Source organism: Gilbertella persicaria, assembly GCF_025201335.1.
Source record: "Gilbertella persicaria strain CBS 190.32 chromosome Unknown B0P05scaffold_18, whole genome shotgun sequence".
Taxonomy (NCBI): Eukaryota; Fungi; Mucoromycota; class Mucoromycetes; order Mucorales; family Choanephoraceae; genus Gilbertella; species Gilbertella persicaria.
Genome location: NW_026251979.1, coordinates 270001 through 288773, shown reverse-complemented (window position 1 = coordinate 288773; position 18773 = coordinate 270001). Strand labels below are relative to the sequence as shown.

Here is an 18773-nt window from a genome sequence, read left to right as displayed (position 1 = left end):
ATGCGGTTGACTCTTGTACAGCTCTTAAAAGTCTTTAGAAAAAGTTTCATTCCTTGTAAAGTCTAGAAAGTTTGGACTGATGTTGAATTACTATAATTAGTACTTTGACATTCAAGTTTACCTCTTTAAATTATTTTGCTCAAGGCTTTGAAGCTCAGTTCCAAAAGCCGTGTATGACAATATGCATTGATTGTTGTTTGAAATTTCAAAATGTGAGTAGAACCTATTCTTAAAAGTCAATCCAGATCTAATTATTACAAGTATTTGTATTCAGATTGAATTGACAAACAACTTTTAATGACTTTGTATGCATTCCTCTTGGTTCAAAACTTTTCTCTCTTAGGATCCACAACTAGAATTCGTACTTCTCAGCCACAAGGTGCCGTTGATTTCATTAAAGCACACCAAGGAAACTGTGCCATTTAAAATGGATGGATCTTCTCTATCAATTTAATGTTATACATGTAAGAGTAACATAAAGCCTGTTTATATCCGCATGAATATTCCAAATACCTACAAACAATGTTTACTAACATACGCGGTGTCTTTGAAATTGATTTGGACAAAAAAAAGCGACTTGTAAAAAATGACCAAAAATTTCGTTTTGACGATTCTTGATCTTCTCTTTGACGCTATAAGACGAAAAACGAAGGTATTAATGAGATTAAGTACTCAAAATGTGTGCCAAGAGCTCTAATTTTTGATGAATGCGTTTGTTCGCTTATTTTACTGTAGAAATAATGAGATATGAGCGAAACCCCTTGAAAACATTTCTGCATCTTTGCTCAATACTTTGATAAAGAAAATGCTAATTTCTCTGCATTAATAAACTCATAAAGCGGACTTCTATGACTTGTATTATTGAGCCAAAGGCAGGTAATTGCGTTTTCATGCAGTTTTAATCAAAGGCTCGAAAGAAAAATTGAATTGCTCTCATTTTTTCTGTACAATCGCCGCTTTAATTTATTTTTGTGTATGTGTATGTGTGTGTGTGTATGTTTGCTCTGAACCACTGATAGAAATTGCACTTTCAAAACAAATGTGCTTGCATAAAAATGATTGTATTTGGACTACACGTTGGCATGGACGGAGTGCTCATCTTTTCTTTTTTGGTCACATTGTATAAAGGGAGTATATTTTACTTGAGACAACATAAAATATGTCGTTTTTGATAAAGTGTTGAGATTAAAGGCTTTCATTCTATTTACTTTTAGCACCAGTATACCCTTCTGTTAAATTGCAATCCAAAATGAAAGGTAGGAATAGCACTGCAAGAGTGTCTAGAAAACAAAAGATGTAATAAATACCATATCATTCCCATATATAAAATCAGAGGTGACAAAATGATGATCTAAAGTTATTTTCAGGTCGTTAATTTAGCGCAGCTGTTGTGGATTGAGACGCCTATATCATTATCTTTGGCAAACAAGTTCCACTGATGTTTTGAGACGCTAAAAAAATGTGATAATGCGTCAAATTTGTAAGGAAATGATACTAGCTATCATACTGAAAGCCATGAAAATTGGTAGGAGACACATGAAGTCAGAGGTTTTAATTACTGACCAGTTCAGATAGCTGATATAAACTCAATTAAGCACTTTTGGAACATTTTAAAGTGTGAAGCTAGGTACAGGAAATCCAAGATGAACAACAAGCATAACTTAAAAGTTCCTTTAGAAGAAGAGTAGGAAAAAATACACATTAACTTTGCCAAATGTTCAGTTGATAGTTTGAGAAACATATATTAAATTTAAGAATTTGGCTTCCTTTTTTCCTTCAAATTTTCAATTCTAAGGATTGCGAGAGGTCTACTTAAGTAATTAAGCAATATACTTCGTTAGATACGAACTTTCTTGGAAAAGATCGAAACCAAACTCCGATTTTTTTTTTTCTGATGAGATTACTTTTTGAAAGCGCATTTCTTTCCGAAACCTTTTTTTCTTTCTTTAATAAACAAATTATGTCTAAACCTGTTACACCTGCCTCAAAAACCTTTGACTTCTCAACCATGGGATTTCAATATAGAGATATAAATGGTTTTGTTAAATATACTTGGACTGAAGAAAAAGGTTGGGACAAGGGGGTTATAGAGACCAATCCTTACTTGAATGTGCACATGTGCGCCACTGGTATTAATTACGGCCAACAGGTACAAATAAACATAGGCCAAGAATTCAACATTAATCATGTTATAGTGCTTTGAAGGCCTGAAAGCCTTCCGTGATGCAGAAGGTCGTGTTCGCGTTTTCCGTCCTCAAGTTAATGCTGCTAGAATGATTCGTAGTGCTGAAATGGGCTTTATGCCTAGTGTCCCCGAGGATGTCTTTTTAGAAGGTGTTCGTCGTTGCGTAGAAGCTAACCTTGAATATGTCCCACCTAAAGAAACAGGTGGTTCTCTTTATATTCGTCCTCTTTTGTTTGGTAGTGGGCCTTACATTGGTATGGGAGCTGCTGATGAATTTACTTTTATTGTATTTGCTATGCCTGTCGGTGCTTTCTATACAGGTGGTGTCAAACCTGTTGATGCTATTGTGATTGAAGAATTTGACAGAAGTAAGTTATGAGAAAAAGATAAACGGGATTTTAACTTTATCAAGGTGCACCAAATGGCACGGGTGCTGCCAAGTTGGGTGGTAATTATGCTCCCACTTTTAGTCATATCGCCAAAGCAAAGAAGGCAGGTTATGCACTCACACTTCACTTGGATGCAAAGACGCATACTCATATTGATGAATTCTCTACATCCAATTTTGTTGCTCTTACTTATCCTGGTAAATCACACATATAGGTAGATTGTAGGACTAACACCTTTCAAAAGATGCTAACGGTGTTCGTACGTTTGTCACACCTGATTCAAACAGTATCCTTAGATCTGTTACTCGTCTTTCTCTTGAAGATATTGCAAAGAACCTTGGCTGGAAGGTTGAAGAAAGAGCTGTTGCTTTGAAAGAAGTGGAAGAAGGCAAATTTGAAGAAGTTGCTGCTTGTGGAACAGCTGCTATTATCACACCTGTTAAGAAGATTGTTCATGGCAACCAAACCATCGTCATTGGTAGTGGCGAACAAACAGATATTGGTGAAGGCTTCAAGAAACTATACGATGCATACCGTGGTATTCAAAGTGGTGATATGGAAGATACGTTTGGTTGGATGTGGCCTAAAGAAGGCTTGTAAAATTAAAATTAAAATAAAATGTTTTATTATTGACGACCACCAATGACAATTCTATAGTGGGCTTTTCCCTGAATTAGGTCTTTGATACCACCATTTACACCTTCTAATGTATTCTCGACAGTTTGGATCCAAGGTCGAACACCTGTTTCGCTGGCAAATGCCAACATTTCCTCTAAATCTACATTACTGCCTACAAAGGTGCCAACCAAACTAATGTGACGATAAGAAAGTGCTCCAGCAGGCATAGAAATAGGCTCATCAGGCAAATCAATCAATACAATCTTGCCTCTTGTCTTTACAAGTTCTGCTAATTTGCCCCAGTTGGTAGATTTACCTGATCCACATACAAGCAAGACATCTACACTAAGAGCATATTTACTATCAAATTGGCCATCCTTGTCCAGAACAACAAAGTCGGTAGCACCCAATGCATAGGCATCTTGGCTCTTTCTAGTGGATGTTGAAATCGCTAATATCTGAGCACATTTTTTAGCACGGGCCCATTGAATCTGATAGAAAAAGACAAAGTTAATCTTTCAAATATAGTATAAAAGAGTATTACAGCTAAATGGCCAAGCCCACCAATACCAATAATGCCAACTGATGTGTTAGCATCAATATTATGATGCTTAAAAGGAAGAAAACTATAACATCATGAATGACTTCTTTTCTTGATAATAACTTACGTTGTAATTCCTGCACAAAGTCTAAGTAGTAGCTTTTCAGTATAATCCTTGTCTTATTCTGTAGTTACTTACAAAGGTGCACCCTCTTGGTCACTAATGTTGTCAGGAATAGGAATAGCCCAAGTTCCTTGAACTCGTACTCTATCTGAATATCCCTAATATGCAGTTAAGCTTCATTGAGATGCTTTCATACGGTTACTTACACCATAGGTTGTCTTTCCCTTGTAATTGCCATTATATGTGGTTACTTTGGAAGGACAAAGTTGGCCATGGGCACTGTTACACTCAACACAATCTCCGCATGATCTACATATAGGACTAACACCAACGCGTTGACCTACATATCTATCACGTACTTGACTACCGACAGCCGTGATTTGACCTATAAATTCATGGCCAGCAATAAGAGGATACGTGGCTCGCTTCCAACCCTGTATACATTTATAAATGAATTTATTAAGTAAAATTCTATGACTTACATTGGTCAATTGATGAACATCAGATCCACAGCTGTGACTAGGATTAAAGACTATCTATTGATACATAATGACTCACATGCCACAAGCAGAGACCTTTATCTCTACTTCATCGTCTTCAAGAGGACGTGGTTCAAATTGATAAACTTGCAAGTGTGTCTTTTCATCCTTCAAAACAAATGGCTCTAAACCAGCATAACCAGTAAACTTTTCTCCAGCTGTCATGTTCAAAATAAAAACGAAGAAAAAAGAAAAAGAAAAAAAAAGAACGCAGGAACAAGAGATAAGTGGCGGTTTTTTAAATAACCGCATGAAGGTAACCAATTTTTGCTTGGTATACCATATGTTTTCAATATAACAAGTAGCTATCACAATCCATTTATGAGTCCCTCAATAGGATTATGGCCTATGAATCTCATCTAGTTTTAGACGTTTGTCTCTATTATACATTTTAGTTTACAAAAAAAGAAAAAATGTTCAAAAGTAAATCTAATTGGTCTAAACACTGTAGTTGGAACTACGTTTCAAAGCAACACACTAATTATTTTAGCTGTTTAATATGTTTATGAACAAGATAAGGTCAGTTCGATGGCTATTGTTCTCCCTGTGCCTTATAGCACTTGTCTTGATATTCTCAGCACAATTCGATCAGATTCAATTTACCACGTTATCAAAACAAAACAGCATTACTCAGGACACATTGTCACAGCAGACGATAACAGACAAACTGCAAGTTCAAGAGCCATGTCAGTAACATAAAAGTATTCATCTAATAGCTACTTACACACTGTTTAGTTCTCAATGTATCCCATGTACAAGAACGAGCTAAGAAATATGACATTGCTATTCCTCATCCTTCGCTAACATGGACAGGTAGATCAGGAAAAAAAAATAGACTTGATCTCTAACGTGCCAATAGAACATGACTTGGCATTCTTCAAGACAGCAGCTGGCGAAACTGTCTTTTCTCAACTAGCTGTGATTCCTGAAATCCATGAAAAACCTGATTTTGCTGCCATGACAGCTGCTGAACGGTTGTTTAAGGCACTCTTTACCTATTTTGATCAGATCTTGGCTCAAGATCAAGATCCAGTCACTGTCGATCCAGACAGTTGGGAGCTCTATAAACGACTTGAACGCACACTATACCCTTGGATCTACCCTTATTGGGACAATGCTTTCCATATCAACAACCAAACACAAGGAAAGGGGATTGTGTTTTGTGTTGGTAATGATCAGTTTAAGTTTGCAGCTACTTCAATTCGTACATTGCGTGAGGTGCTTAACTGCACATTGCCAATTGAAGTATTCTTTATCCGAGAAAGTGATCTTTCTCTTGCCAAACGCACTTATTTGCAAACTGAATTTGACAACATTTCTCTTAGAAAATTGGAAAACTATGTAAGCTATTATTATACACGCTTTGGTGGATGGGCCATGAAGCCTTTTGCTATGTTGGCATCTTCTTTTACAGAAGTATTGATGGTAGATGCAGACGCTTTTTTTCTTCAAGACCCAACCAAATTGTTTCGCGACGAAGGATACAAATTGACGGGCAGTTTATTCTTTTATGATCGAACCCTGTTTGCCAACTGGGAAAAGGGTGCAGATTGGCTACGTTCATTTTTACCAACCACAAGCAACCTTGTGCCTAAATCGCGTTGGTTTAAAAAGACGTCTTCGCATGAACAAGAATCTGGTGTTGTCCTGATGGACAAACAAAAGGCTCTTTTAGGCCTGTTGTCTACATGTAAATTAAATGGCATCAATGAACGTGATGAAGTTGTCTATAAACACATTCATGGCGATAAAGAGGTAAACATTAGTCAGGAAAGGAAAAGAAAAGATACACTGACTTGTCTTTTACAGACTTTTTGGATAGGATTTGAAATTATGCAGACAGCTTATACGTTTATCAAATCCTACGGTGCTGTGATTGGTGGTATGGGCAGAGGTGGTAGTGATGGAGAGCCCACACAAGTATGTGGTATTCATCTTCACCTTGATACTACAGGCAAACCACTATGGCTAAATGGTGGTCTCTATAGAAACAAATACGCTCAAGAGTTGGAATATCTTACATTCACGCATTATGCAGAGGGTGAGGATTGGGAATTTAGTACATTTTGTATTCGAGATACAGATAAAATTCACCCACTTGATCCTGAACAAAGAAGAATCGCTTTAGCAGCCATAGAAATCGATAAGCAAAGAGTAAAAGATGAAGAATTGATCAACCAAGGCCAGTGGCGGCCTAAACAAAACTAAATAAAAAGAAATACCATGATTTATTATTCTATTGCTGAAAATTAGCCAGACAACTTTGACTATCGTTATCAAAGTTTTGCTCAGGTCTACATGAACACCTTTCCCATATTGAATTGTTGTTCGGACAATGAGAATAAAAAAATCGGTGCCGATATCCAATATCTTCCCAAAAATGCAATTGATCTTTGTCCAAAAATAAGGCTGCTGCTAATGACTGAATGACTGCATCAGACCAACGTTCATAAAAGATACCTTCCTGCGCATCCAAAAACTTAAAATAAGCAGTGTATTCGGGACTTTTAAAAAACCGTGTACTAGCGATCTGAAAGCTGTTCCAAAAAAAGCATCGATTGTATTTACCGTTGTTCAACATGTTGGACATAATGCTGTTATCGCCTTGATCTGCGCTCATGTACTTGAATTGAGGGTTTTGTTGTTTGAATTTACTGACAGACTTGAAAAGAGTGGGGATAGTTTCATGATTTTCATAGGTTGCAATAGAAAATGAAACTTGCTTGCCATGATCATACATGTATTGGAACGGATCAAAGTCAATAGGGCACATATATTCAGTACCTGGTTCAAAACGCCAGAAATAATCCAATTCACTTAGACGTGGGTGACTAGAACAGATGTGAATTTAAAGTATACACACCTTGTTACTTACTTAAAGATGGTTCCTGCCATCAGCCTTGATTTAAACCGGAATTCAAGTGTGTTGTCTTGCGTATTTCTTAGATATTTTCTTGCGAGTTCAGCTCTAAATTTATCCGTTGTGTTTGTATAGCCATAGTCAGCATCCGAAACCTTTTCAAATACAACGTCACTTTGAGTGAGCGAGGAAACGAGTTCTTTATATTCTGTAGATAATGCTTGATAGCAGAAAATAATATAGGGATAGTGGTAGTCTTTGTTAAACATGTCTTCTATTTGACGTATGGTGGCTCGTACGTCGCTGAGTGATTCTCGATCATTTTTGGCAAAGGTGATAAAAGCAGCTTTGAAAAGAGGATTTGGGTGTGTAAGATGACTCGGGGGTGTATATTCCCATTTATTTCGATAGATTGGCACAGAAGAGAGAAACGGGATATTGGATGGTATGGTTCGATACAGTGAAGTCAAGAAGAGTAAAGTAAGAAATGTTATTGCACCCACAATGAATAGAAATACGCACAGGCGTATCACAAGCTTTCTAAATAGAAACGACATGTATGAAAGAAAAAGAAAAGAAAAAGAAAATCACTCTTTCTTCCTCTCCGCGGGGGTGGTGGTCTTGGTTTAATTGCAATGGTTTGGTAACTATACACTTTGCCAAGAGAAATAACCTTTTTTGTAGAACAAACCGCAGATCAAACGAGTCTCCTGCAATTGAATTTCTTTGTGTCATTTGAAATTCAGATGCACAATTTAATTCAGCAAAAAATGATCCTCGGCGGGTATATTTATTATATAGATTAAATTAACATGCCGGCAATAGCTGCAGACAACCAAGTGCTTAGAGAACCACAAATCAAAGCAGATAAAGCTAATTGAGATATGATATCGGATCGCTTGGGAGCAATGGCACTCAGGACACCAATCTGCATACCCACACTTCCGAAATTGGCAAACCCACACAGAGCATACGTTGTCACCAATTCAGATCGAGGTGTAATTTGTCCCTTGTAAGTGTCTGTCATTTGCTTGAATGCAATAAACTCATTCGACCATATTTTGGTTGCCATTAGCCTTCCAACAATGACTAAGTCTTGATTGTCTGCACCTATCAACCAAGCAATCTAGTGTTTATGTCAGAAAACCCTTTTTCTTTATCTGCTACACTTACAGGTACAAACAAATAACCAGTAATGAGCTGTAAAGTTAATTCTTGAATGTTAACGAAACGACCCAGCCAAGTCAAAAATGCATTTACTGCATACAATGTTGCCAAGATGGAAATGACACATGCACCAATCATCAGCACAATCTGAATGCCCATCGATGCACCTTTTGTAGCAGCATGAACAATATTGGATATATCATCGTCTGTATGGACATTGATTTCTGTCTTTTCTTTGGTAACGGGAATCTTTGTCTCTGGGTAGCGTAACTTGGAAATAGCAATCGAACAAGGAATGGACATAATACAAGAGGTAAGCAATGCCTGTCCAGATACGCCCATAGAAGTATAGCCATACAGTGTAGATCCAGAAACAGTGGCGAATCCACATGTCATGACTTGATGAATCTCAGATAGTGTCAAGTCTGGTACAAACGGCTCGATTAATAAAGCGTTTTCGCATGCTCCAATGAAAGGCTTTTTTTTTTTTTGTGAATAAATAATATTTTCTTCTTTATCATAGAACTTACTGTAGCAGCAGCAACAATTGCTTCTGCACCTGAGACTTCCATAATAGACATGAAAATCAAGGATAGTTTCTTCAATATCCATTGTAATGCCCCAACATAATATAACATTTGTACAGTGGAAGCAAAAAAGATGATAACTGGAAATAGGTTTAATGCAAATGTGTTTGCATTTACAGCTGCTGTGCCAAATAAAAACTCGGCCCCATAAGAAGCATTATGCATATAGCCTTCAACAAAAACAGCAACCCAATTGAACACATCATGCCCTACACTGGTTCGAAACACAAACAAGGCTAACAGGAATTGCAAAAGCAATGCTGTAAATATCGTATTCCATGGTACTGCTTTTCTATGCTTGAGTTGTATAAATATATGTATGTATTTATATAGCGTATAATATCCCACGAAGCCTTACCACTGATGCCAAATAACTACAGACAACAAACAAGGTCATGCCTAGTAATGGGATAAGTCGTTTGACCCGTGGTGATTCTTGCTTTTCGGGAAATGAAAGTACAGTAGCTATAATAATACAAATGACAGTGATACCATAACATAGAGTTCGAACCCGATCACTGGAATGATTGTCTAGGTAAACAAAGATTTTTTGAATAATACGTGAGTAGATTTGAGTGACCCTATAAGTCGATACGTGGCAGGAAAAAAGGTAGAGGGATATGAATCCATACAAAAGGCCCAAAACAAGCAATTCTTGATTATAACCCTTAGGGATTTGTAATACATATGCAGCACAAATAAATCCAGTCATGCCCAGCCATAATAATAAACTGGTGCGGAATAGTTATTAAAATGCAATGTATGTATGTGTATGTATAAGTGTGTGTATTAATACTTTACTGTATGTGCAGTCTATATTTAATCAATCTGTGCTTAGATCTTGTACGCCAATTTTGTTGAACAGGTGGGTCTTCTGAAGGTCTATCAAGCTCAGCTGTAGTTACTTCAATGCGTTTCTCATTCCGTGACTGGACAGATTCTCCGTGATTGATAGAGACCGACAAATGGTTGCTGTTTGATTCTTCCTTTTGCATGTCAAGGAGAGGGGAAAAGGAAGATAAAAGGGATATAAAAAAAGAAACCTTAAAAATAGAGGTGTTTTGCATTAAAAAGTCGTAAACAAAACCAGTATTTTTAATAGTTTCTTTACAGTGTCATATCTTTCCCTCTCCTGTAAAATAAAATAGGCAAAGATTATTCTTCTCCTTGCATTGACACAAGCCTATATGATGCACAAGGATGATCCATGATAGTATCACGGTGGTATTGTTTATTAGTCAAAGTTAATGGTATTGTATTAGTTGAATTAACAAGTAGTATTAAATTAATATAAGTGTAAGAAGAGAAGAAGATAAAGTTAGGGAAGTTTTGATATCACAATGGTACATGAGAGAGGGGGATGAACTCTAAAAGAAAGACGCTGATGTTCTTGTTGATTCGACGGTTGAAATAGTGATGGAAGATTCTGTTGAACTAGAAAGTCTTTCAGATGTAATAGATGCTTCAGCAAGTAAAAGAAGATGGTTATTGATTTCTTCTCCATGGAATGCAGTGGCCATCCTTTCCGGATCGATACCACAGTTTTGTAACATGTCTGGCAAAGTGCCCATTCTAACTTGTCATTAGTATGGTTGTACAATTTTTCTTGTTCTTACCTGGCCAGGAACATTTGTAGTTTCAGCCGAATCAACTGCTCATATAATTCATGAAGTGAACGATGTTTGTATACACCGGCACGGAGGTGGCGAATAAACAAATAAAACTCAATCGCAGAAAGTAGTCTGTCACGGCAATAACGATCGATACAAGCCCATTCATCAAAATAAGATATTCTAAATCGATATTTTAACACATTCGGTCTTGCTTCTTCCTTGACTTGTCTTCCACAGGCTTGACAGCCTAAAAAGGCAGAAGAAGTGACAAAGCGTTCCCAAAGGGTAGCTGTGGCTTCTTCTTTTAATAAGCGCATGGCTTGTTCTGTCACAAAGCCCTCTGGGCACTCTTCTACAAAACATGTCTTGACCAAAATAGCATCAATGATCTTTTTGCTGGACAATTTAGGATTTGGACCGAAACGCAAACAGGGTTCAATATCTTCTCGGATACAGTATTTCATATACTTCAAACTATTGAGTTTTCTGAGTGGTGTCTTGTATAGCGTCTGAACAAAATCGTTAAATTCCATCAAAGCACCATCATTCTCGAGCGTGTCCATAAAAATGCCTAGATCAAGACTATGCATCAGGCTCATTTCTATTTGAGCACGAGTGTAGGTGTCAACAGCCTCTTGTTCAGTACCTTCTGGTGAAGGTAATTCATTTCTAATTAACTTTAATTGACTTTCAGCATCTACTAAAACAAGTTGGGCGGACTTGAGGTCAGTCTCTAATTGGCCATTTCTCTTTTTCAGGATTTCTTGCTCAGCCTTTTCAGCCTGTATCATCTTGTCTGCTTCTTCAAATAAGCGTATGCTTAATTCTTCTAATTCTTTTTTCACATTCTCTTTAGACTGCTGAATGTCTTCCACTTGTGATGTTTCTTCCTTGCATTTGGATTCTAGTACCTGAAGGTCGTATTGTAATGATGTAATATTTTCTGCTGTCGTTTCGATGCTTTTCAGCTTATCTCTCAGGCTATCTCCCAAGTCTGATATCTGCGTTTCCAGTTGATTTTGTTGCGTATTCAATACTGCTTTTTTCTCTTTTAAATAGTCTAGTTGTGCTTTTATTGTGTTGTATTCTTGTTGAATAACAGCACACTTGGTACAGTCCAAACGAGGTGCGATAAAGTCGTTACAAGGACACAGTGGTTCTAACTGATGAGAAGAGATCACAGGACTGTTTGTACTTGTAGTACTACTACTGCTGTCTGCTTCATAAGACTTATTCAGAAGAATAGGTTCTAAACTAGGCTTGTTATACTGGCCCAAGTTGAGGTTTAGACTAATCACATCCACCGTTGTTTCTGTTGCCATGGTTTGAAAAATATATAAAAATAAAAAGGGAAAGAAAGTGAAGGGAAAATATGGGGGAAGACAAATTTATATGTACGCCTTATACACGCCGCATTTTCTCCTTCCCTTTTTCCTTAAAAAAAAGTTTTTTTTTAATAACAGCACGCCATGAAGAACTCCATGGCACCTACAAAGTTATACTTGGACATAGTAAATAAACGGTCTACTCAGTTGGAGAAATGCAGTAAGAACCAATTATTAATATTAGACTTGAACGGTACCCTTGTATCTCGAGTAAGCAAACGTTCTATGTATGTTCGCCCTTACAGCCAAAAATTCATCGACTACGTATTTGACAATTTTAATGTGATGCTGTGGTCAAGTGCTAGACCTCACTCAGTTCGCAACATGTGTCGTATGTTTGGAAAAAGAACAAAGGACATTTCTGTAATTTGGGATAGAACGAGTTTTGAACTTTCTGAAGTAGACTATGGTCGAAAAGTAGTCACTGTCAAAGACCTTGACAAAGTATGGAAGCATTTCAATTACAAATACGATCCAACCAACACCATTTTAATTGACGATTCACCTGTCAAAGCACAATTGCAACCTTACAACTGTATTCATCCTAGCGAGTTTAAACACACCTCTAAAAGTTTTGTTTCGAGCGGAGAATCTGAACTATTGCACCTCATCAATTACCTTAAAGTACTCCAATTTCAAAGCAATGTAGCCAATTACATCAAACAACACCCCTATGATCATGCAGTCAATGATAACGCTGAGAATATCTACCTAGTAGAGCATTATGTCTTTGCCGATCCTATAGACACGCCACCACGATTAACAGACTTGAAGCCCGTGGAAGATGAATTGACAAGCAAGTTAGCTAAACTAAGCTTTTAAGCCAATCAAATTATCACGTATACCAATGGCCAATGGGGGAAAGGAACTTAAAAATAAACCCTTTTTTCTATGTTACGCGAGAGATATAAATAAAAAAAAAAGGGGGGTGGAGAGAGCTGATTGTTCTATAAAAATAATATTCTTTCATTTCTTTCTTGTTATCCCCTTTTCCTATCTTTTTAAGTCATGTTGTATCTTACAGATGATTTAGGGCTTTTGCCCTTTTTCTTACCATTCGGTATCATTGGCTTCTACAGATACCTATGGTTCTTTATTAAAGTGGCTGCCTGGCTTGTCTATAAGCCAAGGTTACCTAAAGCAAATCCGACTTATACAGGTGAAAAAGATGTTACCATCATTGTTCCAACCATTGATGCTGGAGAAGAATTCAAAATAGCGGCAAAGAGTTGGCTTGCCTGTAAACCTAAAGAAATTATTATTATTACCGAAACAAAGATGCGTGAGCCTCTTCAAGAACTAGCCAACAGTGTAGATCCATCGAGAATTCGCGTTCTGACAGTACCCAAAGCCAATAAGCGATTGCAAATGGTGGCTGGTGTCAATGCCACAACAACTGAGATCATTGTGTTCTCTGATGACGATGCTATCTGGAAACCAACCATGCTAGATTATATCTTGGCCTGTTTTGAGGATCTCAAAATGGGCGGTGTGGGTACCAGCCAAACAGTTCATGCAGTCGATCCTAACGGTAGACAAACACTCTGGGAAATTCTTGCAGGCTTTAGACTTACAAGTCGTAATATCGAAATTGCTGCTTCTACACACATTGATGGTGGTATCTGTTGCTTGTCGGGTCGTACTGCAGCTTATCGCACATTGATCCTCAAAGATCCTGCTTTTCAATACTGCTTCACCAATGATCTTTGGCTAGGCAAATACCCCCTCAACTCGGGTGACGATAAATTCTTAACGCGTTGGATGGTCTCTCATGGTTGGAACACATATGCTCAGATCTGTAAAGAAGCTGAATTATACTCAACATTCAAAAACAATTGGAGATTTATTAAACAAGTTCTTCGTTGGACTCGTAACACCTGGCGTTCAGATTTTCGATCCTTGTTTACCGAACGCTATATTTGGAAAAGACATCCTTATGTTGCATTCACCATGGTCGATAAAATCTTCAACCCTCTTACCCTTTTAGCAGGTCCTATTCTTGTAGGTGTGTTTGCCTCACTTCAAGAACAAAGAGCAGGTCCCACAAACCCACCTTTGCCTGCCTGGAACATTGTTATCTCTTATATATGTTGGCTGTTATTAACTCGTTTTATCAAACTCATTCCTCACTTTTTAAAACGACCTTTGGACATTTGGGTCTTACCCGCTTGGTTAATTTTCAATTATTACTTTGCCATCATGAAGATCTATGCACTTTTCACCTTACACGAAGTTGGCTGGGGTACCCGTGCCGGTGTCGGTACTGAACTGGCTGCCAACATTGGTAAAGAAGCCCCGGAAACCGAAAAGAATCAAACTGAGCATGTCAAGATTGAAATGAGTGACTACAACCAACAAGCTCCTTACGAGGATCCCTTTTTCTCAGAAGAGGAGATCAGACGAGGAGAACATGTGAGAGAAATGGGTGTAGATGGTTCATTTGCTCCTACAACCTCTCCTTTTCATGATAACGCACACTTGACAACACCACCTTCAAGGCCCAATGGTCCCTCACCACTGATATAAAAATAACTTTACATTCTTGCATTTTTAGTAACTTTAATAACATAATAAAAAAAATTCTTTCTAAGCATCATAGCCCTCTACTTGGAACAATGTACCATAGTTAAAGTATCGTGTCATAAGTTTCTGTACCGGTTTTGGCAAGTTCATTGAAGTTAAAATGTTTTGCATTTTAGATAACCCTGCCTTTCGAATCAATGTATTCAAATTGCAGGCAATTTCAGTAGGATACTACGAATCAAGTTATGTTACATTCTTTCGTTGTTTAGGCTTACCACAATTTCATGGTACCACCTCTCATGATAGACTGTCAATTTGACAGCTGCCAACAGTGCTTTTTGTGAGTTTCCTTCTTTGGCATAGATTTGTAGTAATTTCATCCATGCTTTTGCAGAAAATTTATGATCTAAGCAAAGCTCATATGCTTCTTTTGCTTCTTTCTATACAACGGTCAATCTATGCGTCAATCATCAAACTCTCACCTCATGCCATAATCGAAGAGAGAGATCACCCAGCAATTCCCACTCTGTGCCCGTCTTTCTATATGCCAATTTCTGCATCTTGTAATGTGCTGATTCTGTTCTCCAATGTGTGTAGATTCTCAGATCTTCATACAACACCATAAACAGATTATCTAACCATCGCTCACATAACCGCTTGTTACCGAATGACAAGGTCACCTCCTGTTCTGCATTAGGATTTTCGTCTTCAGCAGCTTGTTTAGGTATCTCGAGTTCGTTATTCTGAATGCTTGCTTCTTGCAACTTTTTGGCTACTTCTTCAGGATTAAGTGCTGCTGCACTTTTTCGGTATTCTTCTTTTTCTTTGTGCTTTCGATACTCTTCTTCCATGACAAACACCTCAGAGCGATATCTCAGGAGCTCGTCCCATCCCAGGGCACTCACGAGTTTAGTCAAGAGCGAATAAGCTCTGGCAAAAGTACCATGAAGTGCAGGAGCAGGAAGTCTTGAGATAGTAGGGTCAGCCTAAACCACATGAATAATCAGAAATGACAATAGACAGTTACCTCAGATTCTCGTCCTGCTGCATCTTCTTCCATGATACCGGAGCTAACAATTTCGGGTTTGATGGGTAAATGTGTTTTTTGAGGAGGAGGCATACGATGCATATCGCGTTCACTGTAAGTAAACATGGGACATGAATTTAAAGTCAAAAGAGCCTATTCGATATCAGCCAAATTCGCTTTTTTGTTTGTAGGACTTACATTTTTATAGTCTTTTAGATCAATGTATACTACAAGCAACTGAATAACTGATTTATATGCTTATATAACCTACCTTCTGTTAATTTTGCCCAGGTCAAATATTCAGATGGTGTAGTATCTACTGCATATTTAGCCAATTTTAAAGCCATTTGATGTTCACCCTATAAAAGAAAGGTATAATAAATAAAACTCCCTTTTTTTTTATATTCCATTTACCTTGCTACGTAAAAAGTCTACTTGCGTATGTAATAAGGGAAAGCTGGTAGGAACCAATTTGAGATCTTCGTACAAAACCTTGACTGCTTTGATTTCTTCATGCTGACCCACAAATGCTTTCGCTAAAAGAGCACCTACTTCAGGATCTTTTTTGTGAAGTTTTTTAAATAGCTCTATAGCAGGACCGTATCGAAAACTATCTTCAAAGTATTTCATAATACCATCTGTCAAATGATTATGCACTGATGTTGCCACCTGAATTTCCGGTTTGCTTCCTAATTGCCATCCTTTCCAAAACAAAGCTTCAACTGCTTCCAAAAATCGAGTTTCTGCACTAATATTGGTGATGGGATCAATTTTTCGATAGCCTGCTAAACGATAATAACTATCATCTGAGTATAAAATTGCTCTCAAGACAGCCGATACATAAGTTTCTTGCCACATTTCAGTCGTAGCTTCATGCCTGACAACAGTAAGTTGAATGTCTCGATGTGTAACAGAGAAAAAAAAAATAAAGTACCTTTCACCACGCACATCAACATAATAAGTCTCGACACCACCAGGGATCTTTACTTCTACACGAATATCGACTCGAGAAAATGCATTGTAGCAACTATAATTTGTTATTGATCAATGCATCTTCATCATTGAAATACAATACCAATAGATACCGGATCGAATGCGCCACGAATTAGACTTCGTAAACCATGATTGTGTCTCGTCCTAACAAGAAACGCATTAAGGTATGCTAGGATAGACTCAATTCAAGTTACCATAGAATAAGTGAGTGAGTTCAAATAAGCAGCTAAAGAGGCAGAGGAAGAAGCATCAACTCCAGAAATATAATGATAACTACCAATCTAATTAAATGAATATTTTGTTAATACCTTGAGTTTTAGTTACCTCTTTTACACCAGGTTTCGCGTTAATTTTAATGATATGGCACAAGTCAGGAGGACCAAGTTCTCGAAAGGAACCTTTATGTACGGTATTAGTTTAAACTACCGAACAGTTGTCATCTTACCTAGAGCTTCAGTGCGAGAAACAATAGACTCACCAAGCTCACACTCAAAGAACTCAGGTATGTCTTTAAGAGTATCTGCCATTGCGTAAAGAAGGAGAGAAAGAAAGAGAAAGCAAGTGTAACTTAAAGAAATTGTCGGGGTTTTGAAGCAAATTAAGTATTTCTACTTGAAATTGAGATACTTTTAGTTCCTTTTTCAAAGGAAACTGTGTTTAATACGGCAATTCGTGAATTTGATACGTATAAATAACCTCTAAAATAAGCTTCTAGATTGCCCAAGTCTTTTCATATTACAAAAGAGATTTTCATTATATTCTTTGCAGCGTTGACTTCGCGTTGCCATAATATATTACATGTTTTACAGACAAGTAGACTATCTCCATTTGATACCCAAAGCATCAGTCTCATTTTTTTTGAGGTCTTGAATTCATTAATTGTCACAATAAGGTCACCAGCAGCTTCTCTTTTTTCAAGTAACGCCAAATGATACCAGCTGCATTGCAACATAAACCTTTTCATTTTCAAAGAAATAAAAATACTCGCCGTTACCTGCAGTAGGTAATCCATTTGCAATATGCCTTAGAGAAATGGCCAGTTTTATTACAATCTTTGCAAATAGTGGCAGTAGAAGAGCTGGTTCCCTATTTATGAAGTCGTAAAATTTCATCATCTTGCTATATTTTTTAATATTACGTGGTATAAGACCAAAAAAATATATACAACAAAATATGGGAAAGATGAAGAAAGAGAAGAATAGAGCTGTGGTAAAATTGCACTATTATGCATATCTACTACATGTAATTGACACGCAATAGAGATGTATATCACATAAAATATGAACCATCCCTTCTAAAGGAAACACTGAATTATACTATGAACACAGAGAGTCACTGTTATTTTTAATTTTTTTGACAACTTTGCAATGTTTCTTTGATATAAACCAAAGTCTTAGCGACTTGAACTTTAATGGGGCCTCCCAAACAAAGCTTTTTTCAACTTGATCTGAAATCAGGTGGGACTACCCGCTGAACTTAAGCATATCAATAAGCGGAGGAAAAGAAAATAACAATGATTTCCCTAGTAACGGCGAGTGAACAGGAAAGAGCTCAAAGTTGGAACCCGTTTGGTTTAGCCAAACCGGATTGTAAACTGTAGAAGTGTTTTCCTGACACGCCTGATGAAAAAGTCCATTGGAACATGGTGACATAGAGGGTGAGAGCCCCGTATTTCGTCAGAGCTGTTGTCTTTTGTGATACACTTTCAAAGAGTCAGGTTGTTTGGGAATGCAGCCTAAATTGGGTGGTAAATCTCACCTAAAGCTAAATATTGGCAAAAGACCGATAGCGAACAAGTACCGTGAGGGAAAGATGAAAAGAACTTTGAAAAGAGAGTTAAACAGTATGTGAAATTGTTAAAAGGGAACCGTTTGGAGCCAGACTGGCTTGATTGTAATCAATCTAGATTTCGATCTGGATGCACTTGCAGTCTATGCCTGCCAACGACAATTCATTCTGGAGGAAAAAACTAGGAGGAATGTGGCCCCTCGGGGTGTTATAGCTTCTTAGAAAATACTCTGGGTTGGATTGAGGAACGCAGTGGATGCTATTTGGCGAAGTTGCTGAGTGCTTTTATTGGTACGTGTTAGAATTTCTGCTTCGGGTGGTGCTAGCATTTACTGGTAAAACTCGCTTGGTAATCTTTTTATCCGCTTAGGTTGTTGGCTTAATGACTCTAAATGACCCGTCTTGAAACACGGACCAAGGAGTCCACCATACAT

At 37.5% G+C, this 18773-nt stretch overlaps 12 protein-coding genes across 12 annotated transcripts; 5 read left to right on the top strand and 7 right to left on the bottom strand.

Moving 5' to 3' along the window:
- Positions 1 to 16: 16 nt before the first annotated feature.
- B0P05DRAFT_540474 (uncharacterized protein) lies at positions 17 to 405 on the bottom strand. Its single transcript, XM_051578071.1, has 3 exons — positions 259 to 405; positions 122 to 209; positions 17 to 76 (listed from the first exon to the last, which is right to left on the bottom strand). Exons 1-3 carry the CDS (start codon positions 311 to 313, stop codon positions 25 to 27), a joined length of 195 nt encoding a protein of 64 aa, XP_051435283.1. The 5' UTR covers positions 314 to 405; the 3' UTR covers positions 17 to 24.
- Positions 406 to 1933: 1528 nt separating this feature from the next.
- On the top strand, positions 1934 to 3213 carry B0P05DRAFT_540472 (branched-chain amino acid aminotransferase). The gene is made up of 4 exons (XM_051578070.1): positions 1934 to 2149; positions 2196 to 2553; positions 2598 to 2771; positions 2819 to 3213. Exons 1-4 carry the CDS (start codon positions 1961 to 1963, stop codon positions 3172 to 3174), a joined length of 1077 nt encoding a protein of 358 aa, XP_051435282.1. The 5' UTR covers positions 1934 to 1960; the 3' UTR covers positions 3175 to 3213.
- Positions 2709 to 4561, bottom strand: B0P05DRAFT_612341 (alcohol dehydrogenase-like protein; the record flags this gene model as incomplete). Its single annotated transcript, XM_051583397.1, has 7 exons — positions 2709 to 3683; positions 3737 to 3818; positions 3861 to 3881; positions 3933 to 4015; positions 4064 to 4291; positions 4340 to 4370; positions 4416 to 4561. 7 exons carry the CDS (start codon positions 4559 to 4561, stop codon positions 3201 to 3203), a joined length of 1074 nt encoding a protein of 357 aa, XP_051435281.1. The 3' UTR covers positions 2709 to 3200.
- Positions 4562 to 4880: 319 nt separating this feature from the next.
- Positions 4881 to 5218, top strand: B0P05DRAFT_80931 (uncharacterized protein). Its single transcript, XM_051583867.1, has 2 exons — positions 4881 to 5082; positions 5132 to 5218. The coding sequence occupies exons 1-2, from the start codon at positions 4925 to 4927 to the stop codon at positions 5163 to 5165; spliced, it is 192 nt and encodes a 63-aa protein (XP_051435280.1). The 5' UTR covers positions 4881 to 4924; the 3' UTR covers positions 5166 to 5218.
- A 135-nt stretch (positions 5219 to 5353) lies between these two features.
- B0P05DRAFT_579136 (mannosyltransferase putative-domain-containing protein) lies at positions 5354 to 6604 on the top strand (the record flags this gene model as incomplete). Its single annotated transcript, XM_051581905.1, has 2 exons — positions 5354 to 6151; positions 6206 to 6604. 2 exons carry the CDS (start codon positions 5354 to 5356, stop codon positions 6602 to 6604), a joined length of 1197 nt encoding a protein of 398 aa, XP_051435279.1.
- A 28-nt stretch (positions 6605 to 6632) lies between these two features.
- On the bottom strand, positions 6633 to 7525 carry B0P05DRAFT_571352 (alpha-1,2 mannosyl-transferase; the record flags this gene model as incomplete). Its single annotated transcript, XM_051581368.1, has 2 exons — positions 6633 to 7227; positions 7272 to 7525. 2 exons carry the CDS (start codon positions 7523 to 7525, stop codon positions 6633 to 6635), a joined length of 849 nt encoding a protein of 282 aa, XP_051435278.1.
- Positions 7526 to 8058: 533 nt separating this feature from the next.
- Positions 8059 to 9722, bottom strand: B0P05DRAFT_469185 (Na+ dependent nucleoside transporter C-terminus-domain-containing protein; the record flags this gene model as incomplete). The annotated part of the gene is made up of 4 exons (XM_051574478.1): positions 8059 to 8382; positions 8430 to 8900; positions 8954 to 9307; positions 9369 to 9722. 4 exons carry the CDS (start codon positions 9720 to 9722, stop codon positions 8059 to 8061), a joined length of 1503 nt encoding a protein of 500 aa, XP_051435277.1.
- A 374-nt stretch (positions 9723 to 10096) lies between these two features.
- Positions 10097 to 12061, bottom strand: B0P05DRAFT_540458 (uncharacterized protein). Its single transcript, XM_051578069.1, has 2 exons — positions 10627 to 12061; positions 10097 to 10582 (listed from the first exon to the last, which is right to left on the bottom strand). Exons 1-2 carry the CDS (start codon positions 11943 to 11945, stop codon positions 10378 to 10380), a joined length of 1524 nt encoding a protein of 507 aa, XP_051435276.1. The 5' UTR covers positions 11946 to 12061; the 3' UTR covers positions 10097 to 10377.
- On the top strand, positions 12062 to 13001 carry B0P05DRAFT_540455 (HAD-like domain-containing protein). Its single transcript, XM_051578068.1, has one exon. It carries the CDS (start codon positions 12093 to 12095, stop codon positions 12828 to 12830), a length of 738 nt encoding a protein of 245 aa, XP_051435275.1. The 5' UTR covers positions 12062 to 12092; the 3' UTR covers positions 12831 to 13001.
- Positions 13002 to 13286: 285 nt separating this feature from the next.
- On the top strand, positions 13287 to 14534 carry B0P05DRAFT_469627 (glycosyltransferase like family 2-domain-containing protein; the record flags this gene model as incomplete). The annotated part of the gene is made up of 1 exon (XM_051574505.1): positions 13287 to 14534. The coding sequence occupies one exon, from the start codon at positions 13287 to 13289 to the stop codon at positions 14532 to 14534; it is 1248 nt and encodes a 415-aa protein (XP_051435274.1).
- A 60-nt stretch (positions 14535 to 14594) lies between these two features.
- On the bottom strand, positions 14595 to 17179 carry B0P05DRAFT_596540 (Chs5p-Arf1p-binding proteins-domain-containing protein; the record flags this gene model as incomplete). Its single annotated transcript, XM_051583129.1, has 12 exons — positions 16997 to 17179; positions 16876 to 16949; positions 16746 to 16832; positions 16634 to 16695; positions 16493 to 16585; positions 15973 to 16435; positions 15830 to 15917; positions 15757 to 15785; positions 15559 to 15711; positions 15014 to 15517; positions 14807 to 14971; positions 14595 to 14762 (listed from the first exon to the last, which is right to left on the bottom strand). The coding sequence occupies exons 1-12, from the start codon at positions 17076 to 17078 to the stop codon at positions 14595 to 14597; spliced, it is 1968 nt and encodes a 655-aa protein (XP_051435273.1). The 5' UTR covers positions 17079 to 17179.
- Positions 17180 to 17204: 25 nt separating this feature from the next.
- On the bottom strand, positions 17205 to 17851 carry B0P05DRAFT_540447 (uncharacterized protein). The gene is made up of 2 exons (XM_051578067.1): positions 17812 to 17851; positions 17205 to 17760 (listed from the first exon to the last, which is right to left on the bottom strand). Exons 1-2 carry the CDS (start codon positions 17838 to 17840, stop codon positions 17466 to 17468), a joined length of 324 nt encoding a protein of 107 aa, XP_051435272.1. The 5' UTR covers positions 17841 to 17851; the 3' UTR covers positions 17205 to 17465.
- Positions 17852 to 18773: the final 922 nt, after the last annotated feature.

Coding starts and splice junctions, on each gene's coding strand:
- B0P05DRAFT_80931 (XM_051583867.1), top strand. CDS start 4,925: ATGGCTATTGTTCTCCCTGTGCCTTATAGCACTTGTCTTGATATTCTC. Junction 5,083..5,131: donor ACTGCAAGTTCAAGAGCCAT/GTCAGTAACATA, acceptor CACACTGTTTAG/TTCTCAATGTATCCCATGTA.
- B0P05DRAFT_540474 (XM_051578071.1), bottom strand. CDS start 313: ATGCATACAAAGTCATTAAAAGTTGTTTGTCAATTCAATCTGAATACA. Junction 210..258: donor CAATCTGAATACAAATACTT/GTAATAATTAGA, acceptor TCTACTCACATT/TTGAAATTTCAAACAACAAT. Junction 77..121: donor GAGCAAAATAATTTAAAGAG/GTAAACTTGAAT, acceptor ATTCAACATCAG/TCCAAACTTTCTAGACTTTA.
- B0P05DRAFT_540455 (XM_051578068.1), top strand. CDS start 12,093: ATGAAGAACTCCATGGCACCTACAAAGTTATACTTGGACATAGTAAAT.
- B0P05DRAFT_540472 (XM_051578070.1), top strand. CDS start 1,961: ATGTCTAAACCTGTTACACCTGCCTCAAAAACCTTTGACTTCTCAACC. Junction 2,150..2,195: donor GTATTAATTACGGCCAACAG/GTACAAATAAAC, acceptor ATCATGTTATAG/TGCTTTGAAGGCCTGAAAGC. Junction 2,772..2,818: donor TGTTGCTCTTACTTATCCTG/GTAAATCACACA, acceptor ACCTTTCAAAAG/ATGCTAACGGTGTTCGTACG.
- B0P05DRAFT_540447 (XM_051578067.1), bottom strand. CDS start 17,840: ATGGTTCATATTTTATGTGATATACATCT. Junction 17,761..17,811: donor ATTTTATGTGATATACATCT/CTATTGCGTGTC, acceptor GTGCAATTTTAC/CACAGCTCTATTCTTCTCTT.
- B0P05DRAFT_540458 (XM_051578069.1), bottom strand. CDS start 11,945: ATGGCAACAGAAACAACGGTGGATGTGATTAGTCTAAACCTCAACTTG. Junction 10,583..10,626: donor CTACAAATGTTCCTGGCCAG/GTAAGAACAAGA, acceptor ATGACAAGTTAG/AATGGGCACTTTGCCAGACA.